The 24,827-nt window shown below is 50.1% G+C and overlaps 1 protein-coding gene across 2 annotated transcripts in view; it reads left to right on the forward strand.

The window, feature by feature from the left end:
- Positions 1-24,827, forward strand: part of NUBPL (NUBP iron-sulfur cluster assembly factor, mitochondrial) — a 65,045-nt gene that overhangs the window by 32,431 nt on the left and 7,787 nt on the right. For both annotated transcript variants that reach the window (XM_075331238.1, XM_075331239.1), the window contains exons 6-9: positions 8,042-8,132; positions 8,229-8,322; positions 16,786-16,871; positions 18,092-18,212. In XM_075331238.1, the coding sequence (XP_075187353.1) occupies positions 8,042-8,132; positions 8,229-8,322; positions 16,786-16,871; positions 18,092-18,212 (392 nt within the window). The remainder of the gene's footprint in view (positions 1-8,041; positions 8,133-8,228; positions 8,323-16,785; positions 16,872-18,091; positions 18,213-24,827) is intronic.

A 24,827-nucleotide genomic window follows, 5' to 3' on the forward strand; every position in this document is an offset into this window, starting at 1 on the left:
CGGCATTCATGGCACGGTCTCAGGATCACAGAGCTCTGGCGGCGGACGCGTTAGTTCAGGACTGGTCGCAGTTTCGACTGCCTTATGTGTTTCCTCCTCTGGCGATGCTGCCCAGAGTGTTACGCAAGATCAGGTCCGACTGCCGTCGCGCCATTCTCGTCGCTCCAGACTGACCGAGGCGGTCGTGGTACCCGGATCTGTGGCATCTCACGGTGGGTCAACCGTGGGCGCTTCCAGACCGCCCAGACTTGCTGTCACAAGGGCCATTTTTCCATCTGAATTCTGTGGCCCTCAACCTGACTGTGTGGCCATTGAGTCCTGGCTCCTAGCGTCTTCAGGGTTATCTCAGGATGTCATTGCCACCATGAGAGAGGCCAGGAAGCCAACGTCCGCCAAGATCTATTACAGGTCTTGGCAAATCTTCTTATCCTGGTGCTCTGATAACGGTTTTCCTCCATGGCCGTTTGCCTTACACACTTTTCTTTCATTCCTTCAATCCGGAATGGACAAGGGTTTGTCACTCGGCTCTCTCAAGGGCCAAGTATCGGCGCTCTCCGTATTTTTTCAAAAGCGTCTAGCCAGGCTTCCGCAGGTCCGCACGTTCCTGCAGGGAGTTTGCCACATAGTCCCACCTTACAAGCGTCCGCTGGAACCCTGGGATCTTAACAGGGTGCTAACGGCTCTTCAGAAACCACCTTTCGAGCCGCTGCGGGATGTCTCTTTATCACGTCTTTCGCAAAAGGTGGCCTTTCTAGTGGCAGTTACATCACTCCGGAGAGTGTCTGAGCTTGCAGCGCTGTCATGCAAAGCCCCCTTCCTGGTGTTTCACCAGGATAAGGTAGTTCTGCGTCCGGTCCGGGAATTTCTCCCTAAGGTGGTATCTCCTTTTCATCTCAATCAGGATATCTCCTTGCCTTCATTTTGCCCTAATCCAATTCACCAATGTGAAAAGGATTTGCACTCTTTGGATCTGGTGAGAGCACTCCGGCTCTACGTGTCTCGCACGGCGCCCCTGCGTCGTTCAGATGCGCTCTTTGTCCTTGTCGCTGGCCAGCGTAAGGGTTCGCAGGCTTCCAAGTCAACCTTGGCTCGGTGGATCAAGGAACCGATTCTCAAAGCCTACCGTTCTTCTGGGCTTCCGCTTCCTTCAGGGCTGAAAGCCCATTCTACCAGAGCCGTGGGTGCGTCCTGGGCATTGCGGCACCGGGCGACGGCTCAGCAGGTGTGTCAGGCAGCGACGTGGTCTAGTCTGCACAGTTTCACGAAACACTATCAAGTGCATACCTATGCTTCGGCAGACGCCAGTCTAGGTAGGCGAGTCCTTCAGGCGGCGGTTGCCCACCTGTAAGAGAAGGGCCGTTTCGGCTCTTTTTATTGAGGTATTCTTTTACCCACCCAGGGACTGCTCTTGGACGTCCCAATTGTCTGGGTCTCCCAATGGAGCGACAAAGAAGAAGGGAATTTTGTTTACTTAACGTAAATTCCTTTTCTTCTAGCTCCTATTGGGAGACCCAGCACCCGCCCCTGTTCCCTTCGGGCTGGTTGTTCTTTTGTGTACACATGTTGTTCATGTTGAATTGTTCTTTTGGTTCATGGTTCAGTTCTCCGAACATCCTTCGGATTGAATTTACCCTAGACCAATTCATAAGTTTTCTCCTTCCTGCTTTTGCACCAAAACTGAGGAGCCCGTGATCCACGGGAGGGTGTATAGGCAGAGGGGAGGGGTTACACTTTTTAAAGTGTAATACTTTGTGTGGCCTCCGGAGGCAAAAGCTATACACCCAATTGTCTGGGTCTCCCAATAGGAGCTAGAAGAAAAGGAATTTACGGTAAGTAAACAAAATTCCCTTCTTTTGATAGAGTGGACATTTTAGAATCCTCCAATACCAAATTTATGAGTATATATATTTTTTATTATTTTATTTTTAATTCGGGAAAAGGGGTATGATTTGAACTTTTGTGGGTGGGGGTGGTGTTCAGATTTTTCAAAACCTTCTTTTTTTTTTTTTTTTTTTTTTTTTTTTTTTTAAAACCTTTGTACTGTGTTTACTAGTCCCCTTGTGCGACTTGAAGCTGCGATTGTCCAGTTGCTTGTTCTGTACAGAGCAGTGTATCAGCTTCGGCATCCAATCTGCCCAGCAGAAATCATCTCCTGTGAATGCCGCCTCACAACCGCTATTCACAGGAAGATCGTCATCAGAGACACGGGTCATCAGCTGACACCCGACTGTCATTACAACACTAATGGAAGTAGGGGATGATGTGCCTCCTTGCCAGTGAATTTTAAATCCAGCTGTCAGAGATTGACAGCGGGATTGAACTGGTTAACAGCCGTGGGTGGATCTCCGATCCGCCTGCTGCTGGTATAGGCACATAATGTCTGATTAAATCAGCTGTGATGTGCGGGGAAAGATGCAGGCTCTGTGTACGAGTCCGCATCAAATGCAGATACACAATTTTTGACATACATATACGTCAAAGGTCATGATGAGGTTAATAAAGTCCCATTTACATGACCTGATGTTCAGCATGAAACATATTTTAATGTTTCAGATTTTGGACTTAGCATCAGTGTGTTTCATGATATAGACACATCGAAAAACACATCTATCCTATAAAGCATTTAAACAAGTTTCCTACTCAATCCCCTTCCATGTTTCATAGGGTATGTTCAATAAGGAGTTCTTCTCATATTCTGCTCCAAAATCAAATCAAATCTGCTTTGTATTCTCTAACTCCTTCCCTCTACAGAAATGTTGTGTATTTAGAGTTTTCTATTTCTTTATCGTTCCTATGGGAGACCCAGACCATGGGTGTTTAGCTTCTGTCTCCGGAGGACACACAAAGTACTACACTTAAAAGTGTAGCTCCTCCCTCTGAGCTTATACACCCCCTGGAGAACCAGATCTAGCCAGTTTATCGCTTTGTGTTCAGGAGGCATACATCCACACATGCATTCTCATCTGATTTTTGATTTTTGGAAAGAGTTTGAAGAAAAGCGGGTCCAAGTCTGGACTCCCGGCATGTCCCTTCTCACCCCACTGTGTCGGCGGTGTTGTTAAGGTTGATTCCAAGGCTGGAGCCTTACATGCCGCGCTCCTTCACCATCCCTCCTGGGCTCTGGCTTGAAGTGGGAGCCAGCACGGTTCTCCATGCTTGGCAGGAGACCGGTCTCCATCCGCAGCCCTTAGGATCCTGCTGGACCGGAGCACTCATCCCCAGGGACTTGGAACCCTGCGTCTCAGCAAGCTAAGTACCTGAGATGGTTATATATTGGGGGTCCCTGTACTTTATTGTTGTGGGAGAGTGTGCTGATTGTGTTTTATGACATTTCCAGCGGGTTCTCTGGCTGTCGCCTGAGAACCGCGCCGATGGTGCCAGTGCCGGCCGCGCCGCTCAAATTTAGGCCCCGGCTTCGCCGGAGGCCTAGTTTCGGTTTCACTGCCCTCGCATGTCATTCATGCAGAGGGACAGACTCGGCTCCGCCCGGCGGCCTTTCTGCACAGGGGAGGGACACTCCTCACTGCAGTGTATTTCCCCTCCCCTGTAGGTCTCTATGGCCCTCCAGATCCCGCTCCTAAGCAAGTCCCGCCCTCTCTCTTCGCTCCGGCGGCCATTTTCTCAGCGTTCTCTCTGCATTGCAGCGCTGGTCTGCAGCATCTCTGCTGAGTTGCTGTGCTTGGGGGTCCGGGCTTCGGGATCTGGAGGGCACACAACACCGCTCCAGCGGTCTGGTAAGCCACAACCGGTCTCCGGTTGTGGACCTCTGATTATACTCTCTGGGGTTCATTCTCTGGCAGAGCCCCCACTCCAGCAGCATGTCTCACACGAGGAGCAAGGCTCCAAAGCTTTATTCAGTATGCACTGAATGTAAGCTCCTACTGCATGAACCGAGCACCTATCCACATTGTAATGCCTGCTCTAACCTGGCGGTGCCTCAGCCTGGAGTCTCACCCCCAGTGGTCTCTCAGGCTGCTCCTGCTCCTGTGGCTGAACCCCCGGCTTGGGTAGAATCCTTTTCTAGGTCTATCTCCCAGTCTTTTGCCGACTCCATGGGATTTCTGTCCAGGACATGCTGAACATGCATCAGCCCCCTTCACAGGGTGCCTCTGCTGCTAGGGGTCTCTCAGGACCGGAACTCACAGAGGATTCATCATCTGGTCCCAGACCCCGTCCTTCTATGAAGAGACGCGGGGTTCCCTCTCCTTCCTCGTCCCGCGGCTCTGATTCAGGAGCTGACTCGCAGGACGAGGAGGATGCCTTTACGGGGGGCTCGGAGGTTAACTCCATGTACCCCATTGATCTGTCCGAAAGTGACTCAGATCTTAGTGATTTGATTGCATCCATTAATACTGTACTGGATCTCAATCCGCCAGTTTCAGAGGAACAACCCTCTCTGGCAGAAAAGCACCAGTTTACCTCGCCTAAGAGAGTAAAGAGTGTGTTCTTTAACCACTCCAGTTTTCAGGCCGCTGTGACCAAGCCCAGGGCCTGTCCTGACAAACGCTTCCCAAAACGTGGTTCTGATGACCGCTTTCCCTTTCCACCTGAGGTGGTCAAGGAGTGGGCTCATTCACCAAAGGTAGACCCCCCGGTGTCTAGACTCTCAGCCCGGACCGTTGTGTCGGTGGCTGATGGCACCTCTCTTAAGGATTCCACTGACCGCCAGATTGACCTTCTGGCCAAATCTGTATATGAAGCGGCAGGGGCCTCGTTCTCCCCGATGTTTGCAGCAGTGTGGGCTCTCAAAGCCATCTCTGCTTCTCTAGAGGGGATGCATTCCCTCGCCAGGGAATCTATGCCCGAAATGGTTACCTTAACTTCCCAAGCTTCAGCTTTTTCATCCTATGCCATGTCTGCCATGCTGGAGGCTTCTCACCGCACTGCGGTGGCTTCGGCTAATTCCCTCGCTATCCGCAGGATCTTGTGGCTTCGAGAGTGGAAGGCAGATGCTTCTTCAAAGAAGTACCTTGCTGGACTACCTTTTGCTGGGTCCCGGCTGTTCGGTGAACAGCTGGATGAAATTATTACGGAAGCTACCGGCGGGAAGAGTACTTCCATGCCACAAACCAAAACCAGGATACCTGTCCAGGGCAGGAATCAGTCGAGGTTTCGTTCCTTTGTTCCTCCAACTGGTCGTCCTCTAAGCCCTCGGCCTCGTCCACTAACTCAGCCAAGGACCAGAAATCCAACTGGCGCCCAAAAGCGCGTCCACAAAAGACCGCAGGAGGTGCTGCCGCCAAGGCAGCCTCCTCGTGACTATCTGTCGGTGGCAGGCTCTCCCACTTTGGCGACGCGTGGTTTCAACACGTCTCCGATCAGTGGGTGAGAGATATCATCTCCCACGGCTACAGGATAGAATTCTCTTCCAGGCCGCCAAACAGATTTTTTCTGTCAACTCCCCCCTGCTCCAAGGCCGCCGCCTTCTCTCAGGCCGTGGCATCCTTGCAGGCCAACGGAGTAATTGTACCGGTTCCCGCCCGGGAACGGTTCAGAGGTTTCTACTCAAATCTCTTCCTAGTCCCCAAAACGGACGGTTCCTTCCGGCCCATCCTGGATCTCAAGCTTCTCATCAAGCATGTTCAGGTGCGGCATTTTCGCATGGAGTCTCTGCGATCAGTCATTGCCTCAATGACCCAAGGGGATTTCCTGGCATCCATCGACATCAGAGATGCCTATCTGCATGTGCCAATTGCAGTTTCACACCACCGTTGGCTTCGTTTTGCAATCGGAAAGGAACATTTCCAATTCGTGGCTCTCCCCTTCGGGTTGGCCACAGCTCCTCGGGTATTCACCAAGGTCATGGCAGCAGTGATTGCGGTCCTGCACCTACAGGGGTTGGCAGTGATCCCTTACCTGGACGACCTTCTAGTCAAGGCTTCATCCAGCGTGGACTGTCAGCGGAGTTTTTCGCTCACTCTCGCCACTCTAGCCCAATTCGGGTGGCTTGTCAATCTTCCCAAATCCACTCTAACTCCGACCCAGAGTCTCACGTACCTAGGGATGCAGTTCGAGACACTGCCGGCACTGGTAAAGTTGCCCTTAGTAAAACAGCAGTCCCTCCATCTGGCGGTGCGCTCTCTGCTGAGGCCCCACCGTTATTCCCTCAGGCACCTGATGCAGGTGCTGGGTCAGATGCTCCCCTGCAGCTAGACTTTCTCCGCTGTTGGGACAAGCGACCTTCCTTTTGTCCGGCTCTTGTTCATCGCTTTGAAAAAGCGTTGCATACTCTGGATCTGGTGCGTGCTCTCCGGATCTATGTGTCTCACACCGCTGCTCTTAGGCGGTGCACTTCTCTTTTTGTGCTAACCACAGGTCGGCGCAAGGGCCTCTCTGCTTCTAAGCCGACCTTAGCTCGTTGGATTAGGTCGGCCATTTCGGACGACTACCAGTGTTCTCAGGTGCCTCCCTCGCCGGGGATCAAGGCACACTCGACCAGAGCTGTCGGTGCCTCTTGGGCTTTCAGGCACCAGGCTACGGCTCAACAAGTCTGTCAGGCTGCCACTTGGACTAGCCTGCATACCTTTTCAAAGCACTACTAAGTGCATGCTCATGCTTCGGCAGATGCGAGCTTGGGCAGACGCATCCTTCAGGCGGCTGTCGCCCATTTGTGAAGTTAGGCTCCGCCTACTTCTTAGTTTTTCTGTTTATTCCCACCCATGGACTGCTTTGAGACGTCCCATGGTCTGGGTCTCCCATAGGAACGATAAAGAAAAAGAGAATTTTGTTACTTACCGTAAATTCTTTTTCTTATAGTTCCGTATTGGGAGACCCAGCTCCCTCCCTGTTGCCTGTTGGCAGTTTTCTTGTTCCGTGTGTTATCACCGGCTGTTGTCGTGGACAGAGTCTCCGGTTGTTCCGGTTCTTGCTCTGTTTTACTTGTGGGTGGCTATTCTCCTTCAGCTTTTGCACTAAACTGGCTAGATCTGGTTCTCCAGGGGGTGTATAAGCTCAGAGGGAGGAGCTACACTTTTAAGTGTAGTACTTTGTGTGTCCTCCGGAGGCAGAAGCTAAACACCCATGGTCTGGGTCTCCCAATACGGAACTATAAGAAAAAGAATTTACGGTAAGTAAACAAAATTCTTTTTTTTTTTTTTTTTGTAACCTTTTTTTTTTTTTTATTTTTGTGTCATTTTGTTTTAAAGGGAACCTGTCACCACTTTTTTAAGCTGCGGCCACCACTGGGCTCTTATATACAGCATTCTAACATGCTGTATATAAGAGCCCAGGCTGGGTGGGTTTTTGAGCTCAAAACTGCATGACTTGGCTTCCCCAGTAAAGTCTATGACTTTTCATTTTTGCTGTCCGCACACAGCTTTTTTTTTTTTTTTTGTTTTTTTAGCTGCGTTTTTGAGCTAAAAAAACCCCCAAAAATGGACATGTCAATTATTTCCTGCGTCGTACTGCGTTTTTCACCCATGCAATGCATTGGAAAAATGCAGTGATCAAAAATGCAGCAAAACGCACCGAAACGCGGTAAAAACGCATGCGTTTTTTCGGTGCGTTTTTGCCATGGGTGCGTTTTTTTGCAGCCAAAAACGCATAGTCAAAAAAATGCTGTGTGCGCACGTAGCCTAAAGTTGTTTTTTTTTTTTTTTTTTCCGTAACCTTTTTTTTTACTCCTATTGATCAGTTATCACAAATGCAGCTGAATGGACGAGCCCTTTATACCCTTATGTTTACACCTTCCTTGTCCTGACTCTGAGCTAGAGAAGCCCCTATCACGGTGTCAATCATAGCCCCCACTACTTCTGTGAAAGTAAAAGTAACCCTCCCATGTGCAGGGACCCAACTAATATTGTGTTCTTCATGTAAAGCTGTAAATGCTACTCGTTTAGTTGTGGGTAAACAATGATTCATTGGGTTCTGTAGGCACACAATGTATCATAGTCACACATTTGCTGAACAGATGCCCTCAATATGATCTTGTCAGAAGCAAACACACAAACAGAGTCACAGATTTATTCCTATATACACACATTGACTGACTCATTATCCCGATGTCTGTTTATTCAGCTGACTCTTGTGTGTTTTATGCCAGCATGTCCATGGGCTTCCTTGTGGAAGAGACGGCTCCAATAGTGTGGCGAGGGCTGATGGTCATGTCTGCAATTGAGCGATTACTAAGACAGGTGGGTTATTGAAAACATGTCATCACTATTGATTGGAATTGATAAAGATCTGTCCTGAATTGTGCCTTGTAGTAATGCTTGTGTGTCTCTGAGCAGGTTGATTGGGGCAATTTGGATTACCTGGTTATAGACATGCCGCCTGGAACTGGAGACGTGCAGCTGTCCATCGCTCAGAACATCCCCATCTCTGGTATTAGCCACACTCACCATATTATGTCCTGTCTGACTGCAGAAATATCGCTTCTGTGGATGGTATTACATCTTAATTAAATAAGAGCAGATACTTTCCCCTGATGGGCATGTTAGTGTAAGGCGGGCTTTACACGCTGCGACATCGCTAGCGATGTCAAGCGCGATAGCACCCGCCCCCGTCGCACGTCCGATATGTGGTGATTGCTACCATAGCGAACATTATCGCTACGGCAGCGTCACGTGCACATACCTGCTCTGCGACGTCGCTGTGACCGGCAAACTGCCTCCTTTCTAAGGGGGCGGTTCGTTTAGCGCCACAGCAGTGTCACTGAACCGCCGCCCAATAGAAAAGGAGGGGAGGAGATGAGCGGCCGGAACATGCCGCCCACATCCTTCCTTCCTCTTTTTCCAGTGGACGCAGGTAAGGAGATGTTCGTCGTTCCTGCGGCGTCACACACAGCGATGAATGCTGCCGCAGCAACGACAAACAACATCGTACCTGCAGCAGCACCGATATTATGGAAATGAACGACGTGTCAATGAGCAACGATTTTGCACGTTTTTGCACTCGTTGATCGTCGATCATTTGTGTTACACTCTGCAATGTCGCTACCGGCGCCGCATGTGCGTCACTAACAACATGACCCCGACAATATATCGGCAGCGATGTCGCAGCGTGTAAAGTACCCCTAAGGCTGGGGTCATACGAGCGTATAAAAAAATTGGTCCCGTTCTCACTTGTCACCCGTGTGCTGTCAGTATATAATCCGTTTTCTTACTCCGCAGCTATTAATCGTTTACAGTTTCCTAGGTAACGGAATTGTAATGTATCCATAATAATTGGATGCTAGCTTGCAGCTCCTTTTTGTCATCTGATTTTTTTTCACACACCCATAGACTTGAATGGGTGAATCTCATCCGATTTTTGAATCATATGGCAGCATGCTACTATTTTATTTTTTAAACACCAAATCTGTATGAGAAAAAAAAAGTTAATCTGCCCTGCCTAACTGAATAATATTAGTCTCAGTGCAATACCTTCTATTCTTTATTCTGCCGTTTACTGGTTATTTCTTTTGAAAAACTATACGCAAATTAACAAATGAGTTGTTAATTTATTTCTACCTTTTCAATAACTTGTCGAATTCCAAGAAAAGTTCAGCAAGTATTATCATTTCTTGGGATAATATAAGTATTTACTAAAGGTCGACTAATTAGGAGAGCTAACAATTCTCTTGATAATGGAGGTTTTTCCTATAACTTCCCTTAGTAGTAAAAAAAAAAAGGAATAAAAAAAAAAGCGTTTACCTACCCTGCCCAGGTCCAGCTCTGAGACTTGGTGGCTGCTCTCAGTGTCCGTTATTGCTTGCAGCGCTGGCATCATGTCGACATGAGCTGCTGAGCTCATGGATTGGCTTCTGTGCTGTCAACAGGCACAATAACGGACACCGGAAGCATCTGCTCTGTTCCTATATATGCTGCCTAGATCCTTCCTTCTATGCCATCTATAGTTTATTTTAGCTGGTCTGGTGAGGTATTGTGATCCAAACTAACTGGTGATTGTGGTACTTGTTGCTGAGTGCGGTTGTGGAGTTAACCCTTGTTGTCTTTTGCTGCTACCTTCCTGCTCTTTCTTTTCTCCTGACTCTCTCATTGTCTATTCCTGTTTGTGTGCAGTGCGTTAGAGTTTTGGGTTACCATTCTCTGTCTTTCTTTTTCGCTCCTAATTGGGAGACCCAGACAGTGGGTGTATAGCTACTGCCCTCTGGAGGCCGCACAAAGAACTACACTTAAAAGTGTAAGGCCCCTCCCCTTCTGGCTATACACCCTCCCGTAGGAGTACAGATTCCTCAGTTTTAGCTTTGTGCGCAAGGAGGTCAGACACGCACGCATAGCTCCATTGTTTTTAGTCAGCAGCAGCTGCTGACTATGTCGGATGGAAGAAAAGAGGGCCCATACAGGGCTCCCAGCATGCTCCCTTCTCACCCCACTGTATGTCGGAGGTGTTTGTAAGGTTGAGGTACCCATTGCGGGTACGGCGGCAGGAGCCCACATGCTGATTCCTTCCCCATCCCTTTTTACAGGGCTCTGGGTGAAGTGGGATTTACTGGTCTCCAGGCACTGAGACCGTGCTCCATCTACAGCCCCTGGAGAAGATGCTGGATGGAGCGGAGTACATCAGGGACATGGCCCTGCTTCCTCAAGGTACTCTGTGTCCCCGTGCATTTGGCGCTCACACCGCAGCATGCTGGGTGTTGTAGTGCGCCGGGGGACATCAGCGCTACGGCGCTTGTGCCATGGCCTCATTCAGCTTCGCTGAAGCAGGCACACTCTAGGAATCGGTCGCGCCGGCCGCTGGGACTGCGGCGCGGCTGGCACTTGTGGTGCGCCGGGGACTTCAGCGCGGCCCGCGCTTTTACGGCGGCCGCGCTGATAACTCGAGTCCCCGGCTTTTGCGGCCTGCTTCCGTTCGTTCCCGCCCCCGGACCTGCCAGTCAGGAGAGGGGCGGGACGCTGGCCACGTCTAGGAATGACAGGCAGATGGAGCTCTGGCTGAAATCCATCTATGAAGCGATTGGAGCGTCATTAGCGCCTTCTTTTGCAGCCGTATGGGCACTCCAAGCTATCTCAGCCGGGCTTGCGCGAGTTGACTCCGTCACACGTGCATTTGCCCCGCAGGTAGCACCATTGACCTCGCAAATGGCGGCATTCGCGTCGTACGCGATTAATGCTGTTCTTGACGCTACAAGCCGCACGGCAGTGGCGTCAGCCAACTCCGTTGTTTTGCGTAGGGCCCTGTGGTTGAGACATTGGAAAGCAGATTCTCATTCCAAGAAGTGCTTAACCAATTTGCCTTTTTCTCGTGACCGATTGTTTGGAGAGCGTTTGGATGAAATCATCAAACACTCCAAGGGTAAGGACTCATCCTTACCGCAACACAGACAAAACAGACCCCAACAGAGGAAGGGTCAGTCTGGTTATCGGTCCTTTCGAGGACCGGGCAGGTCCCAATTCGCCTCGTCAAAAAAGACTCAAAAAGACCAGAGACGCTCAGATTCTTGGAGGTCTCAGTCACGCCCAAAAAGGACAGCCGGAGGAACCGTTGCCAAGACGGCGTCCTCCTGACTTGCGGTCTCCGATTCCCACACCCGCGGTCGGTGGGAGGCTTTCCCACTTTGGCGACATCTGGCTGTCACACGTCAAAGACCGTTGGGTGAGGGATATTCTGTCTCACGGGTACAGGATAGAGTTCAGTTCTCGTCCGCCAACTCGTTTCTTCAGAACTTCTCCACCACCAGACCGAGCCGATGCTCTGTTGCAGGCGGTGGCCGCTCTAAAGGCGGAAGGAGTGGTGACCTCCGTCCCTCTTCAGGAACAAGGTCACGGTTTTTACTCCAATCTGTTTGTGGTCCCAAAAAAGGACGGATCGTATCGGCCCGTCCTGGATCTAAAGTTGCTCAACAGACACGTAAAAGTCAGGAGGTTCCGGATGGAATCCCTACGCTCCGTCATAGCCTCAATGTCTCAAGGAGATTTTCTAGCATCAATAGATATCAAAGATGCGTATCTCCACGTGCCGATCGCACCAGAGCATCAGCGTTTCCTACGCTTCGTCATACACGACGAACACCTGCAGTTCGTAGCGTTACCTTTCGGTCTGGCAACAGCCCCCCGGGTCTTCACCAAGGTCATGGCAGCAGTAGTAGCTGTTCTGCACTCGCAGGGTCACTCGGTCATCCCGTATCTAGACGACCTGCTTATAAAGGCACCCTCTCAAGAGGCATGCCAACACAGTCTGAAGGTGGCACTAGACACTCTCCAGAGTTTCGGGTGGATTATCAACTTTCCAAAGTCTCATCTAACCCCGACCCAATCTCTGACTTATCTTGGCATGGAGTTTCATACTCTCTCAGCGATAGTGAAGCTTCCACTGGACAAGCAGTGCTCGCTACGGACTGGAGTGCAATCTCTCCTTCAGAGCCAGTCGCACTCACTGAGGCGCCTCATGCATTTCCTAGGAAAGATGGTAGCTGCAATGGAGGCAGTCCCGTTCGCGCAGTTTCATCTGCGCCCTCTACAATGGGACATTCTACGCCAATGGGACGGGAAATCGACGTCCCTCGACAGGACTGTCTCCCTCTCTCAGACTGCCAAGGACTCTTTGCGTTGGTGGCTTCTCCCCACCTCATTGTCACAGGGAAAGTCGTTCCTTCCCCCGTCCTGGGCAGTGGTCACGACGGATGCGAGCCTATCAGGGTGGGGAGCGGTGTATCTCCACCACAGGGCTCAGGGGATGTGGACTCTGGAAGAGTCCACCCTGCAGATCAATGTTCTGGAAATCAGAGCAATCTATCTTGCCCTGCGAGCCTTCCAACAATGGCTGGAAGGCAAGCAGATTCGGATTCAGTCGGACGTTTTTCAGCAGATCTGTTGCCGCTGGGGGACGCCGGACGTCGATCTGATGGCGTCACGGCACAACAACAAGGTCCCAGTTTTCATGGCACGGTCTCACGATCACCGAGCACTGGCGGCAGACGCCTTGGTTCAGGATTGGTCGCAATTCCGACTCCCCTATGTGTTCCCACCTCTAGCATTGTTACCCAGAGTTCTCCGGAAAATCAGGTCCGACTGCCATCGAGCCATACTCGTCGCTCCAGATTGGCCAAGAAGGTCGTGGTACCCGGATCTGTGGCATCTCACGGTAGGCCAACCGTGGACACTACCAGACCGTCCAGATTTGCTGTCTCAAGGGCCGTTTTTCCATCTGAATTCTGCGGCCCTGAACCTGACTGTGTGGCCATTGAGTCCTGGATCCTAGCGGCCTCAGGTTTATCTCATGAAGTTGTTGCCACAATGAGACAGGCTAGAAAACCATCCTCAGCTAAGATCTATCACAGAACGTGGAAGATATTCTTAGCGTGGTGCTTGGCTCAAGGGTTTTCTCCCTGGCCATTTGCATTGCCAATTTTTCTTTCCTTCCTGCAGTCTGGGTTGGAAAAAGGTTTGTCGCTTAGCTCTCTTAAGGGTCAAGTCTCCGCGCTATCCGTATTCTTTCAGAAGCGCTTGGCACAGCTTTCTAAAGTACGCACGTTTCTCCAAGGAGTTTGTCATATCGTTCCTCCTTACAGACGGCCATTGGAACCCTGGGATCTGAACAAGGTTCTCATTGCTCTCCAGAAGCCGCCTTTCGAGCCTTTGAAAGAGGTTCCCCTTTCTCGGCTTTCACAAAAGGTAGTTTTTCTTGTGGCGGTCACGTCTCTTCGAAGAGTGTCCGAGCTAGCGGCGTTATCTTGCAAATCTCCCTTCCTGGTGTTTCACCAAGACAAGGTAGTACTGCGTCCAATTCCAGAGTTTTCTCCCAAGGTGGTTTCTTCCTTTCATCTCAATCAGGATATCACTTTACCATCTTTGTGTCCGCATCCAGTTCACCAATTTGAAAAGGGTTTACATCTGTTGGACCTGGTGAGAGCACTCAGGATTTACATTTCTCGCACGGCGGCTCTACGCCGTTCTGATGCGCTCTTTGTCCTAGTCGCTGGTCAGCATAAGGGATCGCAAGCTTCCAAATCCACCCTGGCGCGGTGGATCAAGGAACCAATTCTTCACACATACCGTTCTGCGGGGCTTCCGATTCCATCTGGACTGAAGGCCCATTCTACCAGAGCCGTGGGTGCGTCCTGGGCATTGCAGCATCAGGCTACGGCTCAGCAAGTGTGCCAAGCGGCTACCTGGTCGAGTCTGCACACGTTTACCAAACACTATCAAGTGCATACCTACGCTTTGGCAGATGCCAGCCTAGGTAGACAGGTCCTTCAGGCGGCGGTGGCCCACCCGTAGGAAGAGGCTGTCTGACAGCCCGTTCATGTGGTATCTTTTTACCCACCCAGGGACTGCTTTTGGACGTCCCACTGTCTGGGTCTCCCAATTAGGAGCGAAAAAGAAGAAGGGAATTTTGTTTACTTACCGTAAATTCCTTTTCTTCTAGCTCCAATTGGGAGACCCAGCACCCGCCCTATTTGTTCTTAGGGTTTCGTTTTTCGGGTGCACATGTTGTTCATGTTGTTTCTTAAGTTCTCCGATCGTGTTATCGGATTGAATTTGTTTTTGAAACTGTTATTGGCTTTCCTCCTTCTTGCTTTGGTACTAAAACTGAGGAATCTGTACTCCTACGGGAGGGTGTATAGCCAGAAGGGGAGGGGCCTTACACTTTTAAGTGTAGTTCTTTGTGCGGCCTCCAGAGGGCAGTAGCTATACACCCACTGTCTGGGTCTCCCAATTGGAGCTAGAAGAAAAGGAATTTACGGTAAGTAAACAAAATTCCCTTCTTTTCTGTGTTTCTATCTCATTTTTGCCCATTCCTTCCCTGGTGTGATTGGGGAATCAGAGTACATCTGGTCAGAAGAATAACCAGGCGCGGGACTCGGGCATCTCCACCATCAGGAGTAGGGTCCCCTAGCATGAGGGACAGCATGGCAGCACCTGTTAAAACTTTTCGAAAAGGTGGTCAACCTTTTTAAAGCCTATACACATTAGTATTGGCATCCATGTATATATAACTACAGCTATAGTAAATCCCTGCATATCCCAGGTGCCCCTAAAGTTCTGGGTCCCCATAGTTTGTCCAGGTGGTCTGACTGCTGTCTAAACATTGGACACAGTCATAACAGGACTGAGTAATTTTTTTTTCTACATGCATAGAGGCATTAAGGCATATTCTGGTCTAATTTCAGTATTCTAACAAGTGTCTATTGACTTACTTCTAGTCAATCAGCGCTCGTTTACTGATCTTTTTCCAGGGTTGGATTAAACTGAGCACAACAAAACATTCATTATATACCGCCCCATGCTGGCAGCACATCACCCCTTTACTCGGTATAAACTTCTGATCACCTGAAAAAACTCATTTATCTGATTATTAGCAGCACAGTATTCTTGCAGGGTACAAAATCCAGAAACAAGCGTTCCTATGAATCCTTGTTTGTTTGTTTGTTTGTTTTTTCTCTCATTGGAATGGGCCTTAAAAGGAATCTGTCGCCAGATTTTTGCTCCCCCATCTATGAGCCGCACCCTGATTCCAGTGATGTGTCACTTACTGAGCTGGTTGCTGTCATTTTGATAAACGTAATGTTTTCTTTGCTGCAGATCTAGCAGTTATACAGAGCTCATGAATATGCTGGACTACCTGCAGCACACCAAGTAGTCCTCTAACAATAATCTACTGCTGATTAAAGAGTGATTTTATCAAAACTACACTAAGCAGCTCAGTAAGCGACACACTGCTGGAATCAGGGTCTCTGTCCCTACGTTTTGCTGCTCTCAAATTAGGTGGCAAAAACTTAGTGTCAGATTCCCTTTATCTCTTACCCCTTCCTTGTGGAAGATACAGACAACAAGACAGTTGGTCAATCAACTTTTTGCAGTCAGTGCTCAGCCTTGATGCTCCTAGTAACAATCACACTTGGCCAAATGTGTTTTGTGTTAGTTTAATAGCGAAAAAATGTTGGAAATAAGCTGCTGCCTGAATTATCTGCTACCACTTATATATATGAGGCGCAGTCTGAATATATAGAATATATAAACTGCTTCTGTTGTATGCTAATCTTTGCAAATCAAAAAGGGTCCATGGAGCCCCTGTTAGGAGTCTCAACACGGAAAATAGCCAGATATCCCTTCCCGGAGGGATATCTGGCTATTTTCCGTGTCGAGACTCCTAACAGAGGCTCCACAGACCTTTTTGATTTGCATACTTTCCAGGGGGCAATGCACCTAGGATTTCACTGTGTTGAGCGCCTTTGCTGGCTGTCGGCAGTGTTTTCTCTGGCTAGTCTCCCAGAGATCAGTGATTGTTTTGTCTTGTTGGTCTACTAGGCATTGCTCCCACCTGGCCAGAATCCTACTCCACACTGATGAGGGGCAATACCGTGAAACAGCTGTCTATGGATGGATACCTGGCCTTGGCATTTCCCTTGTCATATCTTTAAACTCGTCAAGAGCTGGATATTGACTAAAAGGGCCACTTAATATGGTGGTTATGGTGGTCTCCTAAAAAGAGCCACCCCTTGGCTAGGTCCTTCCTGGAAGGATATCTGGCTATTTTCTGTGTCGAAACTCCTAACAGGGGCTCCACGGACCCTTTTTGATTTGCATACTTCCCAGGGGGCAATGCACCTAGGATTTCAGTGTTGAGCGCCCTCGTTGGCAGCCGGCAGTGTTTTCTGTGGCTGGTCTCCCGAGATCAGTGATTGTTTTGTCTTGCTTATTCTTATCTTTGGCATTTCACGGCTTCTTTGTATTTTTATCTATCGCTACAGCACATATTGAGTTAATCAGTAGACTGTGTCTTCCCCACCCCTGGCCCGTAGAGTTGGTCATCCCATGTTCTCGGCAGGAGGCAGTGGGAGCAGAGTCTCATTCCAGGCAGTGAGTGGGAGCGAAGTAACCTAATGATTCATCTTCCCAGGGGCTGTGATAGTCTCCACTCCTCAGGACATCGCACTGCTGGATGCTCGCAGAGGGGCGGAAATGTTCCAGAAAGTCAATGTTCCTGTAAGTCCCAGTTCTGTTATGCTCCTTTATCTTATCAGAAAGGATTGGTTCCAACTGTTCATTACAACATTTATTAAATATTTCTCACATCCATGATTTTGTCACTGTGAAGCCATCAATTTACTGACTGCTAATCAAATGAATGTAATTCTCATGATCGAAATGCTATATTCATCACAATTCATAGATGATGTTGCCTTTTAGATGTCATGCTTAAACGGCAATCCTGTCTGAACGTGGAAATTGTAACTTGCCCCAGAGTTTTCTCCCCCTCCTGGAATGTCTCCTCTTAAGAGAGTAGGCGGTCATTCTTCATCTTTATTGCATGTTTCTGCTATTAAAAGGAAGCAAGTGCAACTTGCAGATCAGCCACCAGGAGGGAGTTGAGACCTCTCTGTAATGATTAGAACTAGAAACTGCACCCTATAGTCAGAATGGAGATTTCCCTGAAAGGTATTTGCACACAGGGCACGTCATTTTTGTCCAATTTGTTTTTATTTATTTTTTTTAGCAAAATTCATTGTACATTCATTGGCACCATTGTAAATAAGATTTTAGGATGGGTCAGACCAAATGTGATGTACAAAATTGACCTTCTCCGTTTACACTACAGATTCCACCCCTCACAATACAAAGGGTAAAATGTGTGGAAAATCCAAAGCATTTCCACAACGCAGAAAATCTGCACCATATTTTCCTTTATGCAAGTTCTACAGACATGAAAGGGGATGTCCACTACTTGGACAATCCCTTCTCATTCCCTTTGTCCCCCCCTGTAAAGATAAATATGCATATACTCTACTCACTTCCGGTGCGGCCGCAGTTCCAGCGATGTCTGAAGCCATGTTCCTAGCCAAAGTAACATTGTTAGGACACGTGAGCTTCACGATGAATCAACGTCCGGTCTCCCCGCCTTCGGACATTTGAACAGCATGTGACTTCCTGCTCAAAGATCCGAAGGTGGCAAGAAGGAAGCCGGGTTTACAGGTCATAACAATGTGAAGTGGGCCCCTGGAACATGGTTTCATACATCGTTGGAACCGCGGCCGCACCGAAATTGAGTATAGACATTTTTATTTTTATCGGGGCAAACATGGGGAATTAGAAGGGATTTTTCCAGTAGTGAACAGGCCCCTTTAAGTCTCACATGGCGTACTGTCAGTATAAACTATATTACTGTAAATAAACATGATTTTATTTTTTTTTCTTCTTTTTGTTAGGTTCTGGGCTTAGTGCAGAACATGAGTGTCTTTCGTTGCCCAAAATGTGACCATGAAACCCATATCTTCGGAGCAGATGGGGCAAAGCAACTTGCTGCTACTATGGGACTTGATATTTTAGGTACAATGCTGTATAGTTTTCATCCATAATTATCACGGGCCACTGTGTTACCAAGTCATCTTGATAGGATAGTAACACAACTACAGGATCAGGTTAATTAATTAACTATCTCTGAAAAAGAAAAATGTGTTCATTATCTTGTTTGTAAAGTACCAAGCCAGCGTTTGTTTCTTCGGCGCTCCATTGGGAGACCCAGACGATTGGGTGTATAGCACTGCCCTCCGGAGGCCACACAAAGCAATTACACTAAAAAGTGTAAGGCCCCTCCCCTTCTGGCTATACACCCCCAGTGGGATCACTGGCTCACCAGTTTTCTGCTTTGTGCGAAGGAGGTCAGACATCCACGCATAGCTCCACTGTTTAGTCAGCAGTAGCTGCTGACTCTATCGGATGGAAGAAAAGAGAGCCCATATAGGGCCCCCAGCATGCTCCCTTCTCACCCCACTTGCGGTTTGTAAGGTTGAGGTACCCATTGCGGGTACGGAGGCTGGAGCCCACATGCTGCTTTCCTTCCCCATCCCCCTGAGGGGCTCTGTGGAAGTGGGATCTTACCGGCCCCCGAACCCTGAGGCCGAGCTCCATCCACAGACCCAGAGACCCTGCTGGAGGAGCTGAGTACAGTCAGGGACAAGGCCCTGCAACGTTCAGGTACTCTGTGTCCCCGCACAGAGAGGCCACGCACACTCCAGGCTTGCTGGGTGTGCTAGTGCGCCGGGGGCACTAGCGCTGCGCGCTCGGGTTAGAGTCACTGCAGCTTAGCTGAGTGATTTTTTGTCTTGGGAACTACCGCGCCGGCCGCTCCGGCAGCGGCGGCGCCGCTGGGACTTGTAGTGCGCCGGGGACTCGCGCTGCCCGCGCTTTTACGGCGGCAGCGCTCATAAATCTAGTCCCCGGCTTTTGCGGCCTAGTTACGGTTCGTTCCCGCCCCCACCCTGTCACTCAGGGAAAGGGAGAGACGCTGTGCAATAGGCAGCGCCGAGGGCTGGAGCCTTATTTACATGCTCCAGCCCTCTCACTGGGCACAGTGGGGACGCAAGTTTCCCGCTCTTGGTCTCAACACGCCCAGGGCCCGCCCCTCTCCACAGGACGCCGGCAGCCATTCCTGCATGCAGTCTGGCTGGAGAACGGACACAGGCTCTGGGGGACTCAGACAAGGGACTCTGGCGACCACACACCCGCGTTTATGCGGGCGGTAAGCTGCACATAAGTGCTGGCCCCACTAGTGCCACAGTGTTATTTGGTGCATTTTTTCTCTGTACCATATATATTTATATTGCACTGTACAGTCGCTTCTTGGCTTATACCCTCATTGCTCTGAGGAGACAACAACATGTCATCCGCAAAACGCAAGGGTGCCAAGGCACAGGCGGTATGCACTGCTTGTGCCGCATGTGGGGCTAATCTACCGGCAGGTTCCAATGACCCCCATTGTGTGCAATGTTCAATCCCTGTGCCACTTCGTCAGCCAGAGTCTATGGTAGTAGTGGCCCAGGCAGAGACGCCTGTGAACCCTGCCCCGGTGACGGGGACAGAATTTGCAGTTTTTGCTGATAAGATGTCTGTGACTATGACAAAAATCCTGGAAACCTTGCAGTCCAGGCCAGTTTCTCAGACCATGGACACTGCTGTGTCTATGCTCCCCGGTCCCCCTCAGTTGGAACTAATCCGTACTTCAAGGGGGTCCCAGGCATCACAGGCTGAAGACTCTGACTCGGATGACAGTCCCAGGCAGCCTAAGCGGGCTCGCTGGGAAAGACCCTCGCCGTCATCACACTGGTCAGGGTCTCAGCGAGACGAGGCTCTGTATGAGGAGACAGAGGTGGGTGATCAGGAATCTACTCCTGACACCGCTCTCAATCTAGATACCCCTGATGGTGACGCTATGGTAAATGACCTTATAGCGGCCATCAATAGACTGTTGGATATTTCTCCCCCAGCCCCTTCTGCAGAGGAGGCAGCTGCACAGCAGGAGAAGTTCCAGTTCCGGTATCCTAAGCGTAAATTGAGTACTTTTCTGGACCACTCTGACTTCAGAGAATCAGTCCAGAAACATCATGCTTATCCAGATAAGCGTTTCTCCAAACGTCTTAAGGATACACGTTATCCCTTTCCCCCTGACGTGGTCAAACGCTGGACCCAGTATCCAAAGGTGGACCCCCCAATCTCCAGGCTTGCGGCTAGATCCTTAGTTGCAGTGGAAGATGGGGCTTCACTTAAAGATGCCAATGACAGACAGATGGACCTTTGGTTAAAGTCTGTCTATGAAGCTATCGGCGCGTCGTTTGCTCCAGCATTCGCGGCCGTGTGGGCACTCCAAGCTATTTCAGCTGGCCTGGCACAAGTGGACTCTATCATACGTCCAGCAGTGCCGCGAGTAGCGTCCCTAACCTCGCAAATGTCTGCGTTTGCGACTTACGCTATCAACGCTGTCCTGGACTCTACGAGCCGTACCTCAATGGCGTCTGCCAACTCTGTGGTTTTGCGCAGAGCCTTGTGGTTAAAGGAATGGAAAGCAGATTCTGCTTCCAAGAAATGTTTAACCAGCTTGCCACTATCTGGAGACAGACTGTTTGGTGAGCAATTGGCTGAGATCATTAAACAGTCCAAGGGTAAGGACTCCTCCTTACCCCAGCCCAGATCGAGCAAACCTCAACAGAGGAAGTGGCAGTCAAGGTTTCGGTCCTTTCGAGGCTCCAGCAAGACCCAATTCTCCTCGTCCAAAGGGACTCAGAAGGAGCAAAGGAGCTCAGATTCCTGGCGGGCTCATTCACGCCCCAAGAAAACAACCGGAGGAACCGCTTCCAAGGCGGCTGCCTCATGACTTTCGGCCTCATCCCTCCGCATCCTCGGTCGGTGGCAGGCTCTCCCGCTTTTGCGACATTTGGCTGCCACAGGTCAAAGACCGGTGGGTAGCAGACATTTTGTCTCACGGGTACAGGATAGAATTCAGTTCTCATCCTCCGCCTCGGTTCTTCAGAACCTCCCCACATCCCGACCGAGCAAATGCCCTTCTGCAGGCGGTGTGCTCACTAAGAGCAGAAGGAGTGGTGATCCCTGTTCCTCTGCAGGAACAAGGGCAAGGTTTTTACTCCAATCTCTTCGTGGTTCCAAAAAAGGACGGCTCGTTCCGTCCTGTTCTGGACCTAAAGCTGCTCAACAAGCATGTGAACGCCAGGCGGTTCCGGATGGAATCCCTCCGCTCTGTCATTGCCTCAATGTCTCAAGGAGATTTCCTTGCATCAATAGACATCAAAGATGCTTATCTCCACGTGCCGATTGCTACAGAGCACCAACGTTTTCTACGTTTCGTGATAGGAGACGACCATCTCCAGTTCGTAGCTCTGCCATTTGGTCTGGCGACAGCCCCACGGGTTTTCACCAAGGTCATGGCGGCAGTGGTAGCAGTCTTGCATTCTCAGGGACACTCGGTGATCCCTTACTTGGACGATCTACTTGTCAAAGCACCCTCTCAAGAGGCATGCCAACACAGCCTGAATGTTGCGCTGGAGACTCTCCAGACTTTCGGGTGGATCATCAACTTTTCAAAGTCAAACCTGGCACCGACTCAATCACTAACGTATCTTGGCATGGAGTTTCATACTCTCTCAGCGATAGTGAAGCTTCCGCTGGACAAGCAGCGGTCACTACAGACAGGGGTGCAGTCTCTCCTTCAGGGTCAGTCGCACCCCTTAAGGCGCCTCATGCACTTCCTAGGGAAGATGGTGGCAACAATGGAGGCAGTCCCGTTCGCGCAGTTTCATCTGCGTCCACTTCAATGGGACATTCTCCGCCAATGGGACGGGAAGACAACTTCCCTAGACAGGAAAGTCTCCCTTTCTCAGACGGCCAAGGATTCTCTGCTATGGTGGCTTCTTCCCACCTCATTATCGCAGGGAAGATCATTCCTGCCCCCATCCTGGGCAGTGGTCACGACAGACGCGAGTCTGTCAGGGTGGGGAGCAGTTTTTCTCCACCACAGGGCTCAAGGGACGTGGACTCAGCAGGAATCCACCCTTCAGATCAATGTTCTGGAGATCAGGGCAGTGTATCTTGCCCTATTAGCCTTCCAGCAGTGGCTGGAAGGAAAACAGATCCGAATTCAGTCGGACAACTCCACAGCGGTGGCATACATCAACCACCAAGGAGGGACACGCAGTCGGCAAGCCTTCCAGGAAGTCAGGCGGATTCTGATGTGGGTAGAGGAAAGAGCATCCACCATATCAGCAGTTCACATCCCGGGCGTAGAAAACTGGGAAGCAGACTTCCTCAGTCGCCAGGGCATGGACGCAGGGGAATGGTCCCTTCACCCGGACGTGTTTCAGGAAATCTGCCGCCGCTGGGGTGTGCCGGACGTCGACCTAATGGCGTCTCGGCACAACAACAAGGTCCCGACCTTCATAGCGCGGTCTCGCGATCAAAGAGCTCTGGCGGCAGACGCCTTAGTGCAAGATTGGTCGCAGTTCCGGCTCCCTTATGTGTTTCCACCTCTGGCACTCTTGCCCAGAGTGTTACGCAAGATCAGATCCGATTGCGGCCGCGTCATACTCGTCGCCCCAGACTGGCCGAGGAGGTCGTGGTACCCGGATCTGTGGCATCTCACGGTCGGCCAACCGTGGGCACTACCAGACCGTCCAGACTTACTGTCCCAAGGGCCGTTTTTCCATCGGAATTCTGTGGCCCTGAACCTGACTGTGTGGCCATTGAGTCCTGGATCCTAGCGTCTTCAGGATTATCCCAAGGGGTCGTGGCCACCATGAGACAGGCTAGGAAGTCCACTTCTGCTAAGATCTACCACAGAACGTGGAAGATTTTCTTATCCTGGTGCTCTGCACAAGGAGTATCTCCCTGGCCATTCGCGTTACCTGTCTTTCTTTCCTTCCTGCAATCTGGGTTGGAAAAGGGCTTGTCGCTCGGCTCCCTTAAAGGGCAAGTCTCGGCACTATCCGTGTTTTTTCAGAAGCGTCTAGCACGACTTTCTCAGGTGCGCACGTTCCTGCAGGGGGTTTGTCATATCGTACCTCCGTACAGGCGGCCGTTAGATCCGTGGGATCTAAACAAGGTCCTTGTTGCTCTCCAGAAGCCGCCCTTCGAGCCTCTGAGGGATGTGTCACTTTCTCGACTCTCACAGAAAGTGGCCTTTCTGGTAGCGGTCACGTCTCTTCGGAGAGTGTCTGAGCTAGCAGCGCTGTCATCCAAGGCTCCTTTCCTGGTGTTCCACCAGGACAAGGTAGTGCTGCGCCCCATTCAGGAGTTTCTCCCTAAGGTGGTATCCTCTTTTCATCTTAATCAGGATATCTCCTTGCCTTCCTTTTATCCGCATGCAGTTCATCGGTATGAAAAGGATTTACATTTGTTGGATCTGGTGAGAGCACTCAGAATCTACATTTCCCGCACGGCGCCCCTGCGCCGCTCGGATGCACTCTTTGTCCTTGTCGCTGGTAAGCGCAAAGGGTCGCAGGCTTCCAAAGCCACCCTGGCTCGATGGATCAAAGAACCAATTCTTGAAGCCTACCGTTCTGCTGGGCTTCCGGTTCCATCAGGGCTGAAGGCCCATTCTACCAGAGCCGTGGGTGCGTCCTGGGCATTACGACACCAGGCTACGGCTCAACAGGTGTGCCAGGCAGCTACCTGGTCGAGTCTGCACACTTTCACCAAACATTATCAGGTGCATACCTATGCTTCGGCGGACGCCAGCCTAGGTAGAAGAGTCCTGCAGGCGGCAGTTGCCTCCCCGTAGGGGAGGGCTGTCTTTGCAGCTCTAACATGAGGTATTTCTTTACCCACCCAGGGACAGCTTTTGGACGTCCCAATCGTCTGGGTCTCCCAATGGAGCGCCGAAGAAGAAGGGAATTTTGTTACTTACCGTAAATTCCTTTTCTTCTAGCTCCTATTGGGAGACCCAGCACCCGCCCTGTTGTCCTTCGGGATTTTTGGTTGTTTTTCGGGTACACATGTTGTACATGTTGAATGGTTTTCAGTTCTCCGACGTATCTTCGGAGTGAATTTGTTTAAACCAGTTATTGGCTTTCCTCCTTCTTGCTTTTGCACTAAAACTGGTGAGCCAGTGATCCCACTGGGGGTGTATAGCCAGAAGGGGAGGGGCCTTACACTTTTTAGTGTAATTGCTTTGTGTGGCCTCCGGAGGGCAGTGCTATACACCCAATCGTCTGGGTCTCCCAATAGGAGCTAGAAGAAAAGGAATTTACGGTAAGTAACAAAATTCCCTTCTTTTACTTTCCTCATCTATTAGCTATCAGTAATGTATATTCACTGCATGCATTAAAATACTTAGCAGTTGCTGTCTTCTGCCATTTCCATCCCTGCTCCAGTCTGTCGTCTGCGTTATGTTACCGCAGTTGTGACCAGCCGGCCCACACAGCCAGAAGTTACTTGCCCTGTGTAATTCTATGAGATTCAGAACAAGACTTTTTTAGACTTGCATTAAAGGAGTCATCCAAGATTATTTTATTATTTTATTATGGGTTAATGAACTTGCAGGCAGGTATGCCCCCTGAGCCATTATCTGCCAGCTAAGAGTGGCCAGTGAGTGCTTTTGGTGGTGATTTTGTGACTTTCAGTGACATTACATCGACAAAGCAGCTGCTTATCTTCTGC

Source organism: Anomaloglossus baeobatrachus, chromosome 12 (genome assembly GCF_048569485.1).
Source record: "Anomaloglossus baeobatrachus isolate aAnoBae1 chromosome 12, aAnoBae1.hap1, whole genome shotgun sequence".
In the NCBI taxonomy this organism is placed as follows: domain Eukaryota; kingdom Metazoa; phylum Chordata; class Amphibia; order Anura; family Aromobatidae; genus Anomaloglossus; species Anomaloglossus baeobatrachus.